Genomic DNA, 22,134 nt, shown 5'->3' with positions numbered 1-22,134 from the left:
TTAACACTTTGATCATGCCTAACACTAGACAAATGTCTTAAAATTTCAAAACATGCAGAAGAAATATACAAAACATACAGGGTAGATGTACAAAACGTGTAAAAGAAATGTATGAAACATGCAAGGAAATGCAAGAAACATATAGAAGAAATAATCAAAACATACAGAAAAAGTGCAAAAACATGCAGGAGTAACGTACACAAGTGTACATATAAGTTTATCTGGTAAATTACACAATTTCATAAAGCAGCCACTGCTGATCTCCACTTCAGGTTCACTTACTTTAAGAGCTGTTTATGTTTTCTCCCTCTCTGTGTTTTCCCTCACTCTTCCCTTCATATATCTTCCACATTCTGTTTATTGCTCTGCAGCTCCCTCCGCCTGTCTTTGCTCACGCGTGTGAAAGCTGGCAGGTAGAAGGCAGACGTCTAATCTGAGATTTATGATACTTTCTATTAACAAACTCTGAGTGCTGACCGCCCTTTAATTCTTTCCTCAAAATCTTCCGTGTGATGAGCAGAACATTCGATAATGGTGCACGTATGAATTTTTCATGAGTGTGTTTACTGCTTTGGCTGTTTGTTTGTGCTTCCTGTGGCATGTATGTGCATGTTTGTAAGGTGGTTTTGTGTGTGTGTGTGTGTGTGTGTGTGTGTGTGTGTGTGTGTGTGTGTGTGTGTGTGTGTGCACGGTGGTAATGAGGTCATTGCTGTAGCAGGCAGGGGGGCTGCTGGCTAATTCCAGCTGTAATTAACATTAGTGGGTCAGTAAGAGGGTAGAGGGTGAAGACAAAGGTTACGCTAACCACGTTTGCTCTTAGAGCGTCCACTATTGAGTCGATCAATGGGTTTGCTTAGTTATCTGTGCGTGCGTGCGTGTGTGTGTGTGTGTGTGTGTGTTTACTTGTGCATCTTAGCATCTGCGAGAGTGTAAAGCTACAGTGATACTTCATGTTTGCGTGTAGACGCTCCCGAGGTCTTAAGATGTGTCGGCTGGCTCCCTTGAGGAAATGGACATGTGTGCACTCATGTGTGTGATTTGCTATTAGGGTCACCGCTCTAGTTGACACAGCTATACTCCCTCCACTCTGTCTGTAGTGGAGCTGACCCACGCGTATGATGTCCAGACACAAAGGCAGAAACACACACACACACACACACACACACACACACACACACACACACCCTTTTCCATTCTGTTTGAGCACTTGTGTACGAGTCTCATTCATTCAAGATAAATGAGATACCAACTGTGTCCAAAACCAATGCTTGTTCTCACTAATTGCTATATTTTTATTTATACAAAGAGGCGGTAATAAAATTCCACAGTTAACTGAAGAATCACACACTTTTTCAACCTGGATGGTTTTATTGACAGATATTAAACAATGAACATGGGAAAATTTGTACATAAATCAAAGCTCCTCATTCATTTCCTCCCGCTCACCTCCTCAGGTATGAACCATGAGTCCAATAAATCACCATCATTAGGAATGATCTCCACGGCAACTCGCACCACGGCTACTGTTAGTCCCCTCAGCCCACTAACCAATGGGAACGCAGTTGCCCAGCCTGCAAACTCCGGATTCGCTGCTGCCCTGCGTAAACTGGCCAAACAGGCCGAGGATCCCAGAGGTGAGCTGTGATCTAACTCCTTTGAAAAGTCAGCGCCACACACACACACACACACACACACACACACACACACACACACACACACACACACACACACACACACACTTGATCTGTACTCCTGCTGTCAGGTTTTTTCAACATCCTCTAATGTGGCCGCATATTTACAATGTTTCTGTCAACGCTAAACCAAAAAACGGCGCTGTAAAAACATTGAAAGGAATAATTTAACATTAAAGGTAACACACACGGAGAAAAGGGAGTAAGCTTGTTCCCCTGTAAAACCTCAGCTACTCATTTTTATACTTTGTGGACAAATTAAAGGGACAGTTCACCCAAATCAAAAGCTATAGATAGTTTTGGCTAGACGGCACTCGGCTTGTGATACTCAAAGCACCAAATACAAAAAAAAAACATTTGAAAAACTCAACTGTAATGTCACTTTTCAGAAATCATAACCCGGTTACTCAATCCACAGACCTCGTTGTGAGCATTTTCATGTTGTAACTCTCTCTTCTTTTGTATACAACTACACTCATAAACAGTATCACCACACAGAAGGAAACGTGCATCTACTCATGGACAACAGCTTTGTGACCACAAAAGATGTAAACATTAATGGCGTCTTCCTTGGCTGAGCTGTAACGCTAGCTCGCTCAGTGTGACTACACTTTTACTTTTACTCCACTACAAAATTACTTTTGATACTTTAAGTATAGTAAATATCAGATACTTCAAGACCTTTACTTAAGTAATATTTTAACAGGTGACTTATTTCTGCTAAAGTCATTTTCTGGTAAGATATCTGTACTTTTACTCAAGTATAGCTTTCAGGTATTTCGTTCACTGGATATGGTTGGCAAGTGTAGTTTAGTAGAAAGAAAATAGTTCCTGCGTAAAACTGCTCACAACAAAGAGTGTGGATTATCTTGGGTAAATGGGTAATGATTTCTGGAAAGATACATTGGTTTTGAGTTTTACAAAAATGTGTTTATTTATTTTGGTGCTTTGAGCATTAGAAACTGAGTGCCATCTAGCTCCAGTATACTGGAGAGAAGGTAGACATCTCTACTGCTGATATCTCAAACCCTTAGCAGCTAAATCTAGACTGATACATAGCTTTACAAGTAAGAGGAAAAATATGTTAATTAGAGGTGTGATGATGTATTTTAACAAAAATGTTATTCGTGTTACGATACATGATATGATACGATTCAATGGCTAGAAATCGATACAGTAAGTTATTTTTTGCCAAATATAGAGGAAAAGAAAAAGCCTATTTCTATGTAGTGGTAGAGAAGGTAAAACACTAGGAAATAAATGATACACTGAATTACACATTTAGTGCACGGCCTCTGTTCAATGTGTGTGAAATAAATACCTGGATGTTAGATATTAGAGGTCAGGCTTCCACGTTTTTTAAAACAACGATTAAAAGGCATATTGCCTTTCATTGTATTTGATCTTGTATCTGCATATTTTCAAACAGCAAGCATTTTTATCAAGAACGTCTCTGTTTTAACAAAAGCAAAATGTGTCCAAACCTTTGATCCCAAATGCGGACTAAAAATCTCTCGCTCTCCTTTAACCTGGTGCTTCCCTGCCATGATGAAGCAACGCTGCTGAGTCCTGACGCTATATGCATACCCATAACGTTGGAGAATGGGAGACTGAACCGCATTAACGTTTGCAATTATTTACCATAAGAAGTGTGAAGAAATACATCCAGATAACAACATGCTTAACACAAGGCACCAATTCTTAGTACAGATACAATCGATTTATGAAAAAAAAAGCGTGTGTGTCAGTTGTCTCATCTAACTGTCTGCCAGAAAGCAAATAAGCATATTTCCCGAAATGTTGAACTGTTCCTTAAAGATGTGAACGAGGTGTTAATGACAGAAAATTGCACATTGTATTGCAACATGGTGCCAATAATTGTGCAAGCAGATCATTTCAAAGACCAAGGTTGTGTTTTGTGGATTAATCTGAAATATTTTGCTGCCTGGTAGCTTTCTGGTTTTGTTTGTGTGTGTGTGTGTGTGTGTGTGTGTGTGTGTGTGTGTGTGTGTCTGTGTGTGTCTGTGTGTGTGTGTGTGTGTCCTCACTCAGCTCATTGGTGTCCTAATGAAGGTGTTGAATAAGAGCTGACCTATTCTGACCTCTCCCTCTCTGTCTCTTCCTTCATCCGTTTCCATTCATCTCCTAATAATGAGAATCTAATTACAGCCAATTATAACAAGCTCTCTCTCTCGCTCTCTCTCTGTAGCTCTTTCTCCACCTTCTAGCTCTACATGAGCTCATTCGCTCCCACCTTCTCTCCATCTCATTATTTCCTCCTCCTTTCCATCTCTGGGTGTTTGTGTTTCTGTGTGTGTCGACTGGTTTGTGAGTGTTACAGTAATGGTAACGTGAATGTTACAGCCGACACACACATACACATATTCTCTCTTTATCACATTTAACACCTCCCCCCTTCGCCGTGTGACACCCCAGCCTCTTTTTAACACCTTCATTTATGTGATCCTTCTTTCGTTCTCTCTGTGTCTGATTTTTGTGTTTTTTTTCATCTGCCTGCACACACATACACACACACTTTCATCTCTTCTACCTCATGTACCTCTTTACACTTTCCTTTATTTCTGTCACATTTTGCCGGAGCGCTTTTCATCAAAATGATTGAATCGCATCGTCCGAGGCCGGCACACTGGCAAAAAAAAGTTTCTTTTTCGTGCACCATCTGTATTATTTCACAGGGGGATTGTTTGATCCTGAAATCTTTTTTAATCGGCTGTTTGATAGCTTCAGTTTATTCCTGCTGTCATTTACCCCGTCTCTCCCTGCCTCAGGTTCTGCCCTCAGCGGTGAGTCGTCTCCAGTATCTTCCCCGGCCACCAGCCACAGCTCGCCAGTCACCACCCCTAAGCGGGGCTCATTAGGGCCCCTCCTGGGCCAAACCAGGGGCCACGGTGTCCCCAGCACCCCGCCGGTCGTCACCATTGCCCCCACCAAGACCAGCAACGGCCTGTGGAGGGCCGACGGACGACAGGTAAGTCACGGCGTTTATCAAACCGTCATACACGCTGGTGTTCCAGACAAATTTGAGACATCTGCTGTTCTCGCTCTGCGTATCTGTACTTTTTGTTCCCTTGTCTTGCTGTTTTCTCCTTTTCTCGTTCCTCCCTCTCGTGCTTTCTCTCAGCACAGACGAGTCTCCTGTCCCTTTCTGTCTCCTTTATCCGTCCTGCTGCTGCTCCCTCCATTAAAAAAATAGTCCCAGTGCTTGTCAACATCAAACTGTCAAAACCAGCCATCCCTCCGTTTCTTTCTTTCCCTCTATCAGACCGCTCTCTCTATTTCTCTGTCTTGTCTCATTCTTTCATTTTCATGCTTTCACCCCTCCGCCTCGCTCCCTCGTCCTCTCACTAATCAGTCCATGTCTTTTTCAGCAACACATGAGGGGTTTGTAAAGAAACACTGGAGGCTGCAGAGACTGGCACCTATTGTGTTCAGCTTCCTGCAGTGTTTGTGTGTGTGTGTGTGTTTGTGTGCGCATATGTGTGTGTGTACTTGACCCTTCACCACAAAAGGCTTAGGATGTGAAGAGGGACCAGTGTATGTGTGTGCGCGCGTCTATGGATGTGTTTGCTTGTGGGTGTGTGAGCGAATTTAAGGTGGGGCGAGGAACCAGGCCCCTCACACAATGCAGGGGTTAGCCCCCGCAGTAGCCACTTCCCCCTGGATCAGAGCTGCCTTTCTCCCCCTTCACAAAGACCACTCTGTGGCTCTGCCTGCCTGGGGCTCCCATTCAGACATTCAGAGAGAACGAAAGAGGGAGGGAGGCAGGAAAATAGAGAATAGGATGTTAAGAAAGGAGGGGAGGGAGAGTAAGATGGAGCAGGAGAGTGATAGAGACACCGCTCCAAAGCTTTGTGTGGATTCAGTGTTTGTCCTTTCTGTATGCCGCTTGTCTTAGAACAGGACGATTTAAGCTGAAGAAACAGACTATTTATGTGTGTTTATCGCTGCATCTGTGAAGGCCGTTGGTTGTCTGCGGAGTCAGAGGTCAAGGAATGTGAAGGCTGCTCTCCAGACCCTCTGTGTGTGTAAACCAGAGGAGATTGCTGAATGAGAATAGGAGAGAGACGGTCGCTGGTTTGAATCTGCTTTCCATGAGTGACACATTCAAAACTATTCAAACGTATTCAAAGCACAGGTATTTCACTGCAAGTCAAGCGTTGTACTAAACTCAGGTAGCAGATGGGGTGTTGCAGGGAGAGGAAATTTGTTTTCGTTTGTCTGTGGTTGTCTCACCTGTATTGCTGTCTGTTGCTGTAACAACAAGATTTGACACATTATAGTGGAAACGTATGTTTTTTTCTGATTAATGTATGGCTGTTAACGGTTTTCTGGTTGTATACTTAAGAACTCAGTGTCCCAAAATACTTTTTTTCTACAGCGTTTTAGCTACAGTATCAGTCAATGAATGGCAAAGTCCACCAACTTTATCCAGACTGAAATGTGCCAACAACTATTGAGAGAATTATTGTTAAATTTGCACAGACATCCATGGTATACAGCTGCAATAAATAATTGATAAATCGAAAAAAGGTGTCAACTTCTAAATTAATCACCAAGTAATTTGATAATCAAATAATCAGTTTCAGTAATTTTTAAGGAAGGAAAGTCTGTCATTCCAGCTTCTTAAATGTCCTGGTTCCTTTATTCCTCTATGCAATGGCTAAGTTTAATTTCAACATTGGAGGGGGCAATTGTGAAACTGGGGGATAAGGGGTCTGCCATCAAGAAATTTAAGATATCAAACATTTAATTTCCTGAATTCTGGTGAATTTTTATGTGCCAGTTTTTGCTTTTTCTGCATCAACTTATAATTTAAATGTCTTTAAAGTCTTCCGCTTCTGTCATGTTTTTAATTGGTTGTGATAAAAGCACGTTCACATGTTCCCCCGAAATCTACACCTATGCTTTTATGACAGTAAACTGAATGTCTTTGGGTTGTGGGCAAAACATGACACTGGAGGACGTCCTCTTGGGCTTTAAGAAACACTGATTGACTGTTTCTCATTTTCTAAAATTTGATGGATTAAACAACTAATCCATTAAATGAGAAAATAATTGGCAAAATAATCGACAGTGAAAATAGGCTAATTTTTTTAATCAAGCACAATCATCAGCTCAAAATTTTAAAAACTTTGGTTTGAGATCAAAGACCTGCAAAACTAATGACATGCTAATTAGTAATCAATCAGTCCAGTTATTTTCATTTTCCGATACATCTTTTGTGCAAGGCAGAATGAGAGAATGATTCTCTGGGATCGAGGTGCAACATTAATAAATAACACTGTATCGCCAATAAAATGAATGAATTAAAAAGTGTGCGTATATTACACTCTAGGACTAGGATTGCACCAACACTAGGAAAGCAGTCTGTAATACATACAAAGAAAGTGTCAGCATGGGAGGAACTATATTACTAACTATATAAGCTATATTTATTTATTCATTTTTAATTTAAATTTTCACTGAACTTAATTAAAAAAACATTGCAGGGAACTTGCTGTATATGATGTTGAAAGTCTCAGTTTTGATTAGCATTTACCAAAGGCGTTTCAAGTTACGTGTTGGAGTTTGTTATATCCCAAATTCTTCATTTGACAGCGATATTTTCATTTCTATTTTAAACGTGTATTGGTTCCAGATGTCGGTTTTAGGTTTCATTAAATACCAATAATCAGTATCGGTATTGGCTGCTGCTTTTAAGCATGTTTATATTTTCATTGCTGATGTTCTGATGTTAGCATGTATCTCAAACAGAAGTGCTGCGATGGCTCTTAGCCCTGTTAAATATTTTTTCGCATTTTGTCTCTTTTGTTGAAATTTTCTGCGAGAGTAGAAAAATGAGAAGAGATATGCACACCAGGGAGCCCCCATTAAAGGATATTTATTCTGCAAACACAAGTGACATTTCGAGCCAATATGCTCTCCCTCCGACTTATTTTCTAATGAGTCGCCATCCTAAATATATGTTAATAATCACGTGACTCAAAAACAGCTGAGGCCATTCAACGTTGAGTGAGGTAGTAAATACAGATATTCAAATAAACAAAACATCAAAGTGAAAATACATAATATATACAGTAGTATATAAAAAGGAGCATAAACATGTATACTGTGTAAAACACAAGTGTGTGTGTGTAGGTAAATAGCAGTGTGCCTATACACCGGGACATACACAAAATATATACAACATTTATATACAACAATGCACATGAAGTGTAGAAAAATGACACAACATATAAAACAACCTGGGACGGAGCCCAGGACACGGCCTCATGGTACGAATCCCTGACTGCTGTGTCTCCGTTTGCTTAACATTCAAGTTTGGGAAACATCCTTTTGTAATTTGGGCTTTTTTTCCTCGACTGCTTTTGTCATGGTGGTGATTTGAAGGTTGGTATTGTACTGTAAGCAATCAAGGACTTTGCGGCGACCAAATCCTCTGAGTGGGAAGCTCTTAGAGAGAGAGAGATGAAGGAGAGAGCAGTTGGCCTGATATTAGGATCATCTTTCCACTTTGATCTTGACCTGTTATGACATATCAGACCCACTTTTCCACTCTGCTGAGCCTCTGGGTGCAGCTTGTGGGGGTTTTACCCACTCTCATTTCCCTCTCCTTTCTTCTTGAACTTTTTTTTCTGCTCAGTTTTAACCTACATATATGTCGTAATATCTGCTCTCACACTGCCCGTCTTTCTGTCAGGTTGAGCCGAGTGTTCAAGGACTCGGTAGGGAACGGGTGGGTGCTGAGAACACCCAGCAACAACAGGATAAAAGGACTCCGCCCACCCCTTCGCCTCTCCCCCTGACTCACCCCTTTGGCCTCACCCCCAGCTCTGTCATGCAGGACCCCAGAATACAGAGCCTTAGGTAAGTGCAACACACTCATAGTTGGACTGTATGTCTTTTTTTTTTCAATTATGTCTTTATTATTTTCAACTTTCAACAATTATCAAACATTAAAATATAATACAGAAAATATAGGAGTATAAATAGACAAAACAAAATAAATGAGTAAAATATTTTTAAAATATTTAAGTAAATAAATAAGATAAAATTTCAAAATAATAAAATAAATGAAGTAAAAATACATCAGTTGGTCAGCGATGGTTACAGAACATATGACTTCTTTCTATACAGAATCAGATTCAGTCTAGCCAGCTTAGGTCGGGGTCAGAGGTCCATAAAAGGTTTTGATGTCTTATTTCTACGGTATAAGTGCGCTGTTCAAGATGTAAATTTTCAGCCTTTGGTGGTTCCAGTTCAACAAGATGCATATCTTTGCCACAAGGATATTATACCGGTCCTTTTCACAGATATGGTGTCTGTCGTCTTGTCCAGTTCTGTACCAAAGAGGTACCATGCTGGTGTAATGTCCAAGGGAATTTTGCAATATCTTAACCGTCAGGTCATGTACCTCTTTCCAAAATATTTTTAGCCTTTTACATTCCCAGAAGATGTGGATAATTTACCCAATTTATGTTTTACATCGATGGCACCTGGGGGATGAATCAGGATAGATCATGTGTCATTTTTGAGTATAACCCCAAAAAATCTTCATTTGAAGAACTTAAAACAGTGATAGATTAATGCTGTGTGCTCTCGTTCTGCAGTTTGCCCGGACAGATGCACCCCGTGGTTCCCTCGGGTGCTGTCCCGGAGGAGTACCTGAGAGCGCTCCGGCCCTTCGCCACCTCAGATGACCTCCGACTGACTTCTCTACCCCTGAGTCTGGACCCTGCTGCTGCTGCCCACGCTGCAGCTGCTGCTGCTTACTATCACCCTGCCTACCTGCACCACCCGCTGTCCTTACCAAGGTAACAGCTGCACCTTAAACTCTCTAACTCATGTAATCTAGTCACTCACAGAATTTTTGTTCAAATTCTCTCAAGACATTTGCTTGAAAGGTGCAGCTTTTAAAATATGACATATTTGGTTTGAATATTTGTCTTGTTAGCAGTATGTTGTAAGGCATGAAGACGAGAATGCATATTATGGTGCTGACTTAAAATGAGACGTACTTAATTAACCTTTTATTTATTCATTAATTGAAAACCTTTATTTAAGCCTTGAAAATCATTGAGGTTTCCCTCATTTGCACTGAGGCTGAGATACAGAAAGAAAATACACAAAGCTAAAGGAATAGTGCCTAAGATTTAGGGGAAATTAATGGCATCTAGCAGCAAGGACTGCAGATTGCAAACAGCTGAAAGTTCTCAGAGGGGCTGCTAACTATTGTGGAGAACACAAAAATGTGAATGCTGCATATTTTTTCCTTTGCATATATATATATATATATATATATATATGTATGTACATATAATAGCGTGAAAGGGGGCGAAAGAGAGGATGACATGCAGCAAAGGGCTGAGAGGGGAACAGGAACATAGGCTTTGCACATGGGGCGCCTGTTCTACCAGGTGAGCTAGGCGCCCCTTTTTATTTTTTATTTGTATTTTCAATTCATTACTAATCTATTAATGTATCTAACTGCTACTGTATGTGTACACAGCGAGCTGTTCAAACAAATTGCCCTTGGTGGGATTGATAAAGTTGTGTGAATGTGAATAATCTTTCACCTTTTCCACACTTGTCCTTTGACTGGTTTGCCCCTCTCCATCTGTCTGTCGCAGGATGGAGGAGTCCCTGTGTCTTTCTGCGCTGCGGTCGCAGTTCTACTCTGTGCCTGCAGGGGGCGCCTTCCCACCTCTTCACCCCTCTGCCCTACACTTGCACCTGCCTGGAGGCCGCTACCCTGGAGAACTGAACCACACGGCAGCACTGGCTGAGAGGTAACACAGGAACACACACACACACACACACACACACACACACACACACACACACACACACACACACACACACACACTCTCTCTCTCTCCCCTCCTCTGTCTGCAGGGCTGTGTAATCTCTCTCTGCAGGGTAGGCACAGGTTGCTGAGTGTGTGATATTTTTAGCACACACCCCACAGTGCTCCTCCTATACACTCATCACACACACTGCCCTTCACACACACGCGCTGCACACCCATACACATGCATATGCAGGGCCAGTGCACACATTAAATCTCACACATAAGGAAGTCTTTCTCTCCATTTTCTTTCAGCACTTTGAGCTGCTTTCTCAGTTTCACAATACACATTGTTTCCCTGTGGCATAATGCACCGGGGAAATGTTTGTGTTTGAAATGGATGGTATTTATCGTCTGGTACTGTAATGGCTCCTGCGTATCCTGTAGGTTTGTTTGTGTGCTATTGATTGCTGCTGAATGTGTTCTGTTGTGTGTGTATGTGTGTGTTCTTTTCCTGTGGATACCTATTAAGTGTTCATCTGCTCTTGCTCAGTCATGCTGTGTATGGATTATTTTCCTCATGGTAAGTGGAGAGTGTGTGTGTGTGTGTGTGTGTGTGTGTGTGTGTGTGTGTGTGTGTGTGTGTGTGTATGTGCATATTTGCACGCTTTTCTGCGAGTGTGTGTATGTTTGAGCAGAAATGTTTGTGTGAGGTTCACCAGTGTGTGGTTAATATCTGCCTCATGTTGGGTGTTGCATCTCTCACCTTCTCCCCCTGTGTGTGTGTGTCTGTGTGTGTGCATACTTGTCAACCTCCCCCACAGGCTACAGATGGAGAATGAGCTCCGCCAGCGAGAGAGAGAGCAAGAGCGCGAACGAGAGAAAGAAAGGGAGCGCGAGGCAGGGCTGGAACGAGAGCGGGAGAGGGAGAGAGAGAGGGAGGAGGAGCGGGAGAGAGAGCTGGACAGACAGAAGGAGAGGCAGAGGGAGAGACAGCAGCAGATGGTCAGAGCGGCTGAGAGCCACTACCTGGCTGAGCTGCAGGCTCGGAGGGCACCACCAGAGGACAGGGCCAGGCCAGGGGAGAGGCTGACCCCAAACAGACTGGGTACCTACACACAAACACACAAACACACACAGACCTCACACATGCTCTCATGAACGTGTGCACACGTACGTGCACATACACAACCCAGAGTTGAAAAAAAAAAAAGTGATAATATTCTGTGTGGTACAATCTCAGCTCAGGAGGAAACTACGCAGAAAGCAAAGTTTAAGTTTTGGTTTAAGTTACTCAAATGAAGTTATCGGAGTAAAAATGACTGTGTTAAAGGTCCAGTGTGTCAGATTTAGGCTGATATATTGGCAGAAAATCGAATATAATAGATAAATCCATTTGCATTTTCACATTGGCCCTGTAAGCGACAAGCCAAACAGTGTTGGAAAAAGACCAATTTATTTTATTTATTTTTTTAAATTTTTAATTTTACTGGTCAGCAGTTCATGGTACAGAACATAAATCAAAACAGACAGTTAAATTTCCCCTACTGTTCAGATTTTCTTAAATGTAAGAACTTTTTACAATCTGGGAGAGACAAAGTGTACACGTAAAAGTTCTGTGAAATATTTCAGGAGAAGACTTGAAAGAAAAATAGAATGGAAATAAGAATAAAACAACATATTAAGGTCATTTATTTAGTACATCTACAAAATCTGGCCGTAAGGTCTTACATATTTGACCCACTCGGTCCAGACTCCAGTGAAAACACTTTTCTGAAGGTAAAGAAAGAAAGTAATTTTTTCTATAACATAAATATAATTTACTATATATATCAACTCCTGTATTGTGGAAGCTTCAGGAAGTAACCCGCGCCACGACGGTGCTGATGAAATATATGAAGTGGAACTGTAAGTAGTGCGTGATATGATGCAAAATTTAGTGTGAGAGGCATCATGATACATATAATGATTCCTCTCACATTTAGTTTCTACAATCTGGCTTTTATTCTCTGCTTCACCATCTGCATCGCCACTTTTCTTTGTTTCCAAAGTGTGCGCACACATGGGTCAGAGTTTCCCTGCAGGTGCACGCATTCTCCCCTCAAGTTTTTATAGATCACAACTTTTGCGTGTGAGGTGGTGTACATACTGTGCATATGCAATGTTTAGTCTGGTTTATTTTTTTTTTGAGAAGAATAGACCTCTCAGATGATGCAGATAAAGACCAAGAATATTGAAGTAATTCTAACCTGGTGTTCATGCTTGACACATGGAAAGTTTCACCTGCTTTCTATCTGCAATCCTCGCTGCTAGATGCCACTAAATCCTACACACTGCTCCTTTCATTTTTTACTTACTGAAAATCACAGGAGAGGAGAGAAACTCTTCAGTAGTTTAGATTTGAATAGATGTAAATCATAACCTTTTTGTCTTGCTTCTGTGAGGCCTCAGGATGCTGATGTTGGTTAGAATTTAGGCTTGATATTTATGGCCCCCAAAAGGGCAATTACTGATGATTATGGTGATGCCCTGACCTCTTTTCTAGGGCAAACATTATGCCAGAATTTGTAGTTGTATACCAGAAAAAACAATCTTTTTGGTAAATCTGCTGTCCAGAGCTTGTGACACTCTCAAGCCGAAATGTCAACTCTGTACACAAGATAGTATTTCATTACCTAAACCAAGGCAGACTGTTGTGCTTACAATGACCCCATGATCTTTCAAATTGTGGGTCAGTGTGTCAAATATATATGAATATTGAATAATGTGCCTTTTGCACTCCTTTGGATGCTTTTCCTTGTATCAGATTCACTTTCACTCTATTATAAATGGATAAAGACCTACTTTTGAACATAGCACAGTAGTAGTCATGCAGAAACAGTGGATGCACTTGTTGTAGCTCAGCAGCATGTTGAAACTTGTTGCATAAGCTCTCAAACTTTAAGGTGACTGTTCATTCCAAAATCAAAAAATCATATTTTTACTCTTACCTGTTGTGTTATTTATCAGTCTAGATTGTTTTAGCGTGAGTTGCTGAGTGTTGGAGATATCAGCCATAGAGATGTCTGCTTTTGAGTTTTTCAGATGTATTGTTTAGCGCTTTGAGCACCACATTAGTGCCATCTAGTTTCATCATATTGGAGAGGAGGCAGATTTCTCTATGAACGGCACAAAACAATCTAGATTTATTAATAACACTACAGGTAAGATGAAAAATATGGATTTAAGATGAATTATGTCAGATGATTTATGCAATGTATCCAAGCAAAGAGCCACCTTTAAAAAATATGTGTGACTCATACTACCCAATTCATACAGAATTGATTCATAAACTCTCAAACTATTTTTGTTTTTTGTGATATTGCAGGTTCAAACTTTAACTCTTTTCTATATTAACACCTAAAATATGGCACAATTAAGTCTGTTTGATTGCATTATGGATTACAAATAAATAAAGTGTATATATTAAAGTTTTATGAAATAACAACACTGCATGCACATTTCTTCTAACTTTAAATTGAAATATTATTGGTAATCCATCATCTTGTCACCCATGTCTGAACTGCCGTGTCAGACGCTGAAGGATGTCTGAATAAATCTCATCCAAACGGCCACATGCACAAATTGGTGCTACACGTCTAAGAACTAATTCATGGTCTAAACTCCTTTGTTTCTCCAGATAAAACCAAGGACTCAGAGCACCCAATTTTCCCAGCACCCAAACCTCTGTCCCTGCAGCCTGGCCTGCACTCCCCCAGGAGCTCTATCCCACACCCTGTGCCCAGCCTGGTGCCTTCTCACCTGGGGAAGCATCATGCTGCTGCGGGGGGGATGCATGGAGCTCTGGCAGCTGCCATGATGACGCAGAGGGCCAGCGAGGTGGCGTGGTTAACACGGCAACGAGGGCAAGGGCAGGAGAGGGAGGGCCCGCTGGAGATGGGCCTCAGGTCACCTGGGAAAGGGGTTGAGCTGAGGAGGGACAGTCACAGGTGAAAATGACAAAAAAAACTAGGAAATATTTATCTGCATCACGCTCAATGTGGTGAAACTTTTTAAAAGGAATTTCAATTTGCTTTTTCTTCTCCTCAACAGAACCAATTCAGTCCATCACAACCTGGGCAGTAAAGACGTGCCTCCCTGCCTCGGCGCTCCGCCTCCTCTTATCTCCCCCAAAGGTCCCCATCATCCTCCTGCCCCTCCCACCACACTGTGGAACCCAGCATCCCTCGTCGACACCCCTGTAGACTCCCGCAGAAAACTCAACCCTCCTACACCGCCAAGTCGGCCACCTCCGGGACTGACCCGAGCTGACAGACCCTCCCTGAGCTGGGGGGAGAAGCTGGAAGACGGAAGCAGGAGGAGGGGGGAAGGCACAGAGAGGTACACATCGCTGAGGGGAGCTGGTTTACCAGAGACCGGCTCCTGGAACAAAGTGGAGCAAGACAGAGCCATCCAGAGCCTCTATCACCGCCATCACATCAGTAACCTCCACCAGAGATCCTGTGTGCCTCCGAGTACTCCCGGTGCCTGCACGGACCTGGTGGGACGGTGTCAGGCAGCCTCTCCGTCTCCAGTGAGGGAGCGGCAGAGTCAGCCGCCTGACAGCATGTTAGTGTATGACGAAGTTCTCCAGCAGCACCGCCGACTGCTCAGCAAACTGGATTTGGAGGAGAAGAGGAGGCGAGAGGCCAGAGAGGGAGGTGAGCAGGATGACGTGGAAAAAGAGGGGATTTATGAGCAGCAAAAATATTTTATTTCCACAGGCCACAAACTGTTGCCCAGCACATGGAAAAATTAGTTTTACATTTGAAGAAACATTCAAAAAATGCATGAATATAATTCATTCAAATTTAGATAATGTTTTACAGTCATTATGACTCAATCATTCATTTTGGGCTAAAGAAATACTACTATACTCGGTGCATTCATCCCAGTTACTGTAATGCTTTAACGTTACTAAGTACATTTACTCAAGTACTGTACTTAAATACAAATTTGAGGAACATTAATGTTACTTGAGAATTTCAATCTCATGCCACTTATCACTTATACTCCACTACACTTCAGAGGGAAATATTGTACTTTTTACTCCACTGCTATTATTAGATAATTACTTTACTAATTCAGATTTTTTCGCACAAATCATACAAATATGTGTAGCTGTAGCAAAGTGTAGCTGAAACAATTAGTTGATTTATTAGAAAATTAATTGGCAATTATTTTTATAATCATGTAAGTCATTTTTTTACGCAAAAAAACATTTCATAGTTCCAGCTTCTCCTATATATTGTATGTATGAGGATTTGCTGCTTTTCCTTTTAATTATCTCAATTGTTTTGATTTATTAAATTTATTTGAACCATTTTGCATGAGTACTTTTACTTTAAATATTTAAATACATTTCCCTGAAATCACATTTACTTTGTTTAAGTTTATTTAACAGTATTTTAGTTTCACTACCGCAGAGGTTCCTCTCTCAGCCTTTTTAGGTGTCATGTCTAAGTTTTGGGCACAGCACCACACCTGCCCTTAAATAGATTTTGGGGGGCGCTGCCTGTGCTAATAGGTAAATTATGATTAAGTGGTATTGATGAGCACACCTGGATAATAGCAGATTTGGATGGTGAAGATGACTTTTCTTCTATTTTCTATTATCAGAAAATTAATAGAAAAAAATAAGATAAATTTAAGAGAATGCTGCTGCATGAGGCTCAGCAACTCTGTTGTTTTCCCTTCACCAGGTTATTACTACGACCTGGACGAGTCATATGATGAGAGTGACGAGGAGGAGGTGAAAGCTCATCTGAGGAGAGTGACGGAGCAGCCTCCGCTCAAACCGGACACATCCTCTGAGGTGCATAAAAAACAAAAACTTTAAATATACAAGTAAAATTTGAAAATGTTGGAGTGATATTAACCTGAATAAATGTCTCTCTCCTCCAAAGAAAGTGGATTTTCTGCGCGTGTGTGGTCTGACCACGCTCACCCATCGCGATGAGCTTCTGGCACGAAAGAGGAGGAAGAGGAGGAGGATGATGAGAGAGCGCAGCCTCTCTCCACCGGCCGTGCGGGGCAAGAGAAAGGCCTCTTCACCTGCAACACCTACAGCTCCCTTAACCACCCCGTACTCTGCCGAGCAGATGGACAGCACCCCCGAACTGGAGGAGAAAAAAGACTTCCTCCTTATGTTCAACCTGTCCCATGTCAGCCCACAACAGAGGAGAGGTAACAGCCTGTTTAGTATCCACACACATCCTACGTGTTACTCTGCTCTCCGCACAGTTGTTCCGGTGATTCCCCGCGGAAAAATACCACACTCAGTTTCTCTCAGTTTTGTTTTTTTACCACGGCTGTAGGAGGGGTGTGAAGAAAATAAAGTTAGGAGGCATCTCGAGCGGAGGTTACGGCATGATTTTCTACTTTCTCCAGCAAGAGAAGAATATAATCCAAAGCCTGTCAAAATACAGTATCTGCTAAAAATGAATGAATTTAATATGTATATTTAATGTAAATATGCGGATAGAAATATTTAAAAAATGGGAAAAATCAAATACTGTGAGAGCTATGATCTTTAAAACAGTATGTAAACTCTATGAGGGAGAGTTTTTGTAGTGTATGTCACTGATACAATATATCTATCAATCCATCAGACTTTATATATAGCACTCTTAATACCACACTCACACACACACACACACACACACACACACATACACACACACACACACACAAACACAAGTAAAAAGGCACACAAGTTCAAGGATAAATAAGCAAGACTTTAATTTTAAAATAGGAGTACTCATTAAAACCAGGAACTGAGGAAATTCTGCCATTAATGAGGAAAACCCAGAGGCAGGATAAAACCTATAGATATAAAAATGAATTTAGAAAATTAAAATAATAGTAATAATAATGAATAAATAATTATTTAAAATACTCTAAACAGTAGAGAAAAGGTAAATTAAACGATAACAGCACAAAGTGTAATAATAGATAAAAATGTTAAAAATGACAATGATTTATCATTGAACAAAACAGTTAAACAATTAAAATGTACAAATAAATAAATAGGTCAAATTCAGTTAAAAAACAGAAAACTGGCAACAAATGCTACTTTCCATTACTTTTTAAAAAATCTAGTAGTTTTCTTCATACTTTGTCAGTTGAACCCATGAATTAAAAATTTGATCAATAGAGGTGGGAACAAGCAATTGTTATGCATGTTATAACTAAGTCTAAAGACTTTTCACTCTTGTCCCACATCAAGTCAAAGACAAAGACTTAAAGTCAAATACTCAAGTCCCAAGTCAAGACTGACAGGTCCAGGGTCAAGTCCCATCACAAGTCTTTGCAAAGTCTTAAACTTCAAATTAAGAGTCATAAACAAGTCATAATGCTCTTTTCACCAAATGTATTAAGACTGCTAATGCTACCAACAGAGTGATAATATGTTGCATTTACAAAAATCGTGATTACTTTTTAAAATTGCATATTTATTTTAAGCTCACTAAGCTGTTAAGCTAACATTATCTTAATAACTATGTCAATATTTGCTCTAGCTTACCGTTCTTTGTGCAAATTCAAATGTCGAACGAAGTTGAAGGTTATTGCGCCTTGTTTTTCGACCTGCATGTTTCTCATGAAGCACTTGGTTTTGTTGTTAGGGTTAGTTTTGTTTTTTCATAGTTAACCATTACAGTATGTGCATGCATATGAAATTTACTATATACTGTGGTATAATTTTTTTCAATAGGCACTCAGTAAAGTAACGTCAGTTCTTCATGATTCTCTCCTGCAAATTGTATTGGCTAAAACAAAGTGTCAACTTGTTGGGAATAAATGGTGCCAATGTTAGTTAATTAAGGAAATGATGGGAAACAAACTGCCTCGTGGCACACTTTATGAATACATCCGTCTTCATCTTTGACCTTGGGAGTATGCATTAAGTATTTACAAGTCTAAGGGCTCAATTCCAAGTGAAGCCACTGATCGTTGTTGTCCAAGTCAAGTTAGTGGTCTTTTTCCATTTTTTCCTTTTTCCAGTTTTTTTTTTCAGTTTAAAGTCATCAAATTTGTGACTTGAGTTCACAGCTATACTGATTTTAAAAAATCATATTAGAAAAATCCCATTAAAAATTGGATGTTATTTAAACATTTCGTGTTTATTACTTTTTTAAATGGATGCTGGTGCATAATTAGAAACTATTTTGCACTCCTTCTCAATTTGTCTTTTAATTTCCTGTTCTAGGAAGAATTTTCTCATGTGTAGTTTATTGTGAACTACCCATTTTTAGATGAAACAATCACAAAATCTGGCTTAAAATCTGATATATCAATGACAGTGTGTTTTAGATGTGGGTGGCCATATACTCTATGATGGAGTTGTAATGGACATGACCTCAAGTCACACCGTTTGCTGACCCTTTTCTGTCAGTTCCTGGCGCCAGTCAATATTTTAAGCCCTATTTTCAAATATGAATGACGTGTTCTCATTCTGTCTTTTCTCTGTAGATAAGGAGAGGACGGAGGAGCTGCTGAAGGCCATTCAGAGGAAGACTGTGACATTAGACACGCTCAGATATAATCCTTTACCTCCGTGCAGCAGTCCTCCTGCTCCCTCAACTGGTGAGATACTTAAGCAAATACGCACATACATTAATGTGTTTAAAGTGGCAAAATCTTTTGTCTAAGGAGCTGTGCAAACTTTTTTTCAGGTGACTCATCATCAGCCCCTCTGCCGAGTCAATCAAATGGACACATGTACCCCGACTCCCCCAGCCCCTCCCCTCCCTACTCACACAAACCTAAACAACTCCCCCATAATGACACATTCAAACCCTCCACGGACACCCACGGGGCCCGCGTCCCTCAACCCTTGGCCCCCCATCATGAGAAAACTGAATTTATGGAGGCTCAGCAAAACAGGAAGCTTCAGGGCCTCCAGAATGGCGTTGTTGCCTCTCCGCAGAAAAAGGAGTCCAATCCTGTGCAGAACGGACGGAATCGGCCCTGGGAGAGGTTCACACCTGAAGCCTTTGCTCAGCACTTCCACCAGGCCGTGCTGCAGTCAACACACAACACTCTGCAGAACAAAGGTGAGCCACTCACTCCCAGAGGTGCACCACCATCAGGCTGGAGCGTACATTTTGAGATGGCAATGTTCTGCCACCTAGTGGTGTTTATGCATAATGTTGTTGGTTTTAAAATGTACATTAGTAACCACACTGGCTTCTATGAGAGGTAGCTGAATGCATTGAAGGACATTTACTCAAGTACAGCACTTAAGTACTAATTTGAGGTTTTTGTATTTAATTGAAGTAATGTGTTGTTATGTCACTTAACACTTTTACTTCACCACAATTTAAAAGGAAATATTGTACTTTTGACTTCACTACATTTATCTAAACACTGAAGTTACTTTACAGATTAAGAGTTTTGCCTAACAAACATAAGAAAATTTAATAAAATATAATGTTTTGTTATCAATTGAATCACCAAAAAGTTTATAAGAGTACAGCTGCAATGATTAGTTGATTAATCAATGTGTAATCCAATGTCATGTTTACCCTGAATTCCAAAATGTTGGGACACAGTGTAAATTATAAACAACACAATAATTTCCAAATCATTTTTTATCTTTATTAACCCTTTGTAACCTGAGCAAAGTAGCTTGATTTCTTTCAGCTGATGGGAAATTAATTACCAATTATTCATATAAACATTCTTGTCTTGTGAGTGTTTTTTTTCTTTCTTCAATTTTTGCAGTAATTTTGAGTTTTTTGGGATGTTTTTTTATTCAATTTTTGTGATAATTTTGAGTTTTTAGGATGTTTCTTTTTTTTTTATAATTTTTAATTTCTAATTCAGTTTTTTAAAATCTTTTTTTATGTTTTTTCTATTTTTATTATTTTTAAAAAATGTTTACAATCGTTCATTTTTGGCATAAGTTTTTTTTAATTTTATTAAGATTTTTCTGCATTTGGTACTTTTACTTTATACTTCAAGTACTTTCTCCTGAATATACTTACTTTTGCTTAACTAAAACTTTCAGTGCAGGACTTCTACTCGTAACAGAGTATTTTAACAGTGTGGTATCAGTACTTATACATTAGTGAAGGACCTGAATACTTATTTTACCACTGCCTATGAGGTACCAAAAGCAGCTGCAAAGACTGACATGGCATTTTTGTCTCACTCTTTTCTTCTAAGGAGTCTCAAATTGTGTCCCTGAGGCCGGCATGAAGCCAGACTGTGTGTTGCCTCACAACGTCTCTCAGCTGAAAAGTTCAACTCTTAACCATGCCCCTCAGCACACACACATCAATGGACATCACTTCCATTCCCTTGTAGCCAGCAGGGACACTGGAGGACAGCGAGAAAACATGTCTGATGAGGACGAAGGAGAGTCTGGTCCAGAGGAGGAAGACGAGGAGGAGGAGGCAGAAGAGGCTCCAAGGAAGTGGCACGGTATTGAAGCCATTTTTGAGGCCTATCAGGAGTATGTGGATGGTGAGTTAATTTCAAATTTAAAATGTTGTTACTTTGGAAAAATGATCTCAGTAACACATCGTTTCTGTTAGACTGCCCTCTCTTTCTTTTTAGGGCGTAAATTAATAGTTACTATTAGATGTTACAGTGGGAGTTAAGTCACACATGTAAGTCCCAAGTCTCAACCTTCAGGTCTCAACAAGTCCAGGTTATTGTGATGAGAGTCAAGCAAATCTGCTATAAGTCATGCAAGTCACAAATCATGTTCATCCAATAAGCTAAAAAGACCCATACCTGTACCTTTCTTCTTGGGTTTTACAGGGATGGACAATGTTGAACGTTGTGGTTGCTGAGTTTTTGAGCTGCAGAGCTGCCATACTGCTGTTCTCTTCTTACTACCTTCATCAACAGCATAATCCGTGAATCTAAATTGTTATTAACCATTATTAGATAAACCGTTTGTATTAATGCATGTCTTTGGAAAGTCCTGATCACACAACTGGATAAATAAATAGGAAAGAAGTTACCTTTGGGCTTTTTTGCAACACCAGCACACATAGGACATTTCATTACTTCTTTTAGTTTCTCTGGTTTGTAAGTTATATGCAGATTTTATAAAGACAAAGTTTGTGCAAACATATATGGGGCCCAAATATTTTTGTTGGAGCACCAGATTCAGCCCATGGCCCCCTAACACTGGACTACACTATACTCGCAGATCATTTTTGTGAGAGAGGCATTCAAATGGTTAGAATATCCCCTCATTTGTGGTTTCTGTGTTTTTCTCTGCACAGATTGGAGTATAGAGAGGCAGGTTCTTCACAGTCAGTGTAAAAGACTTGAAGCACAGAACTACAATCTGACCAGAACTGCAGAGCAGCTTTCTCTCACTATGGGGGTAAGTACCTGAGACCATATCTGCATGCAGTATTTTTATCTTTTAATGTTTTTTTCCTGTTTGTATATACTGTTAAAGGGGTAGTTCACCCAAAAATGAAAATTCAGTCATGATCTACTCACCCTCATGTCGCTGGAAAGTCAGGTGAAGTTTTATAATCTACAAAACACTGCAGAGGGTTTACAGGGAAAAGGTGTTGCACTCATCTCCCAAACAATTGAAGCAAATGGTAACCAGGATCCAAATAT

At 40.4% G+C, this 22,134-nt stretch overlaps 1 protein-coding gene across 5 annotated transcripts in view; it reads left to right on the top strand.

The window, feature by feature from the left end:
- The window catches only part of LOC121950517 (genetic suppressor element 1-like), a 56,460-nt gene that overhangs the window by 31,825 nt on the left and 2,501 nt on the right, over positions 1–22,134 (top strand). For 4 of the 5 annotated variants that reach the window (XM_042496541.2, XM_088079917.1, XM_088079919.1 and 1 more), the window contains exons 2-15: positions 1,455–1,634; positions 4,481–4,680; positions 8,413–8,579; positions 9,323–9,526; positions 10,343–10,501; positions 11,325–11,608; positions 14,180–14,489; positions 14,593–15,200; positions 16,242–16,354; positions 16,446–16,725; positions 19,012–19,125; positions 19,215–19,595; positions 20,710–21,009; positions 21,783–21,886. In XM_042496541.2, coding sequence (XP_042352475.2) covers positions 1,455–1,634; positions 4,481–4,680; positions 8,413–8,579; positions 9,323–9,526; positions 10,343–10,501; positions 11,325–11,608; positions 14,180–14,489; positions 14,593–15,200; positions 16,242–16,354; positions 16,446–16,725; positions 19,012–19,125; positions 19,215–19,595; positions 20,710–21,009; positions 21,783–21,886 — 3,404 coding nt within the window. Of the gene's footprint in view, positions 1–1,454; positions 1,635–4,480; positions 4,681–8,412; positions 8,580–9,322; positions 9,527–10,342; positions 10,502–10,764; positions 11,084–11,324; positions 11,609–14,179; positions 14,490–14,592; positions 15,201–16,241; positions 16,355–16,445; positions 16,726–19,011; positions 19,126–19,214; positions 19,596–20,709; positions 21,010–21,782; positions 21,887–22,134 lie in introns of those variants that run through there. The other variant, XM_088079920.1, reaches the window with a different exon arrangement.

The sequence above is a fragment of the Plectropomus leopardus genome, chromosome 7, assembly GCF_026936395.1.
Source record: "Plectropomus leopardus strain MGB_pleo_1.0 chromosome 7, ASM2693639v1, whole genome shotgun sequence".
In the NCBI taxonomy this organism is placed as follows: Eukaryota; Metazoa; Chordata; class Actinopteri; order Perciformes; family Serranidae; genus Plectropomus; species Plectropomus leopardus.
The sequence above is the reverse complement of the archived record's forward strand: the minus strand, read 5'-3'. Positions and strand labels throughout refer to the sequence as shown.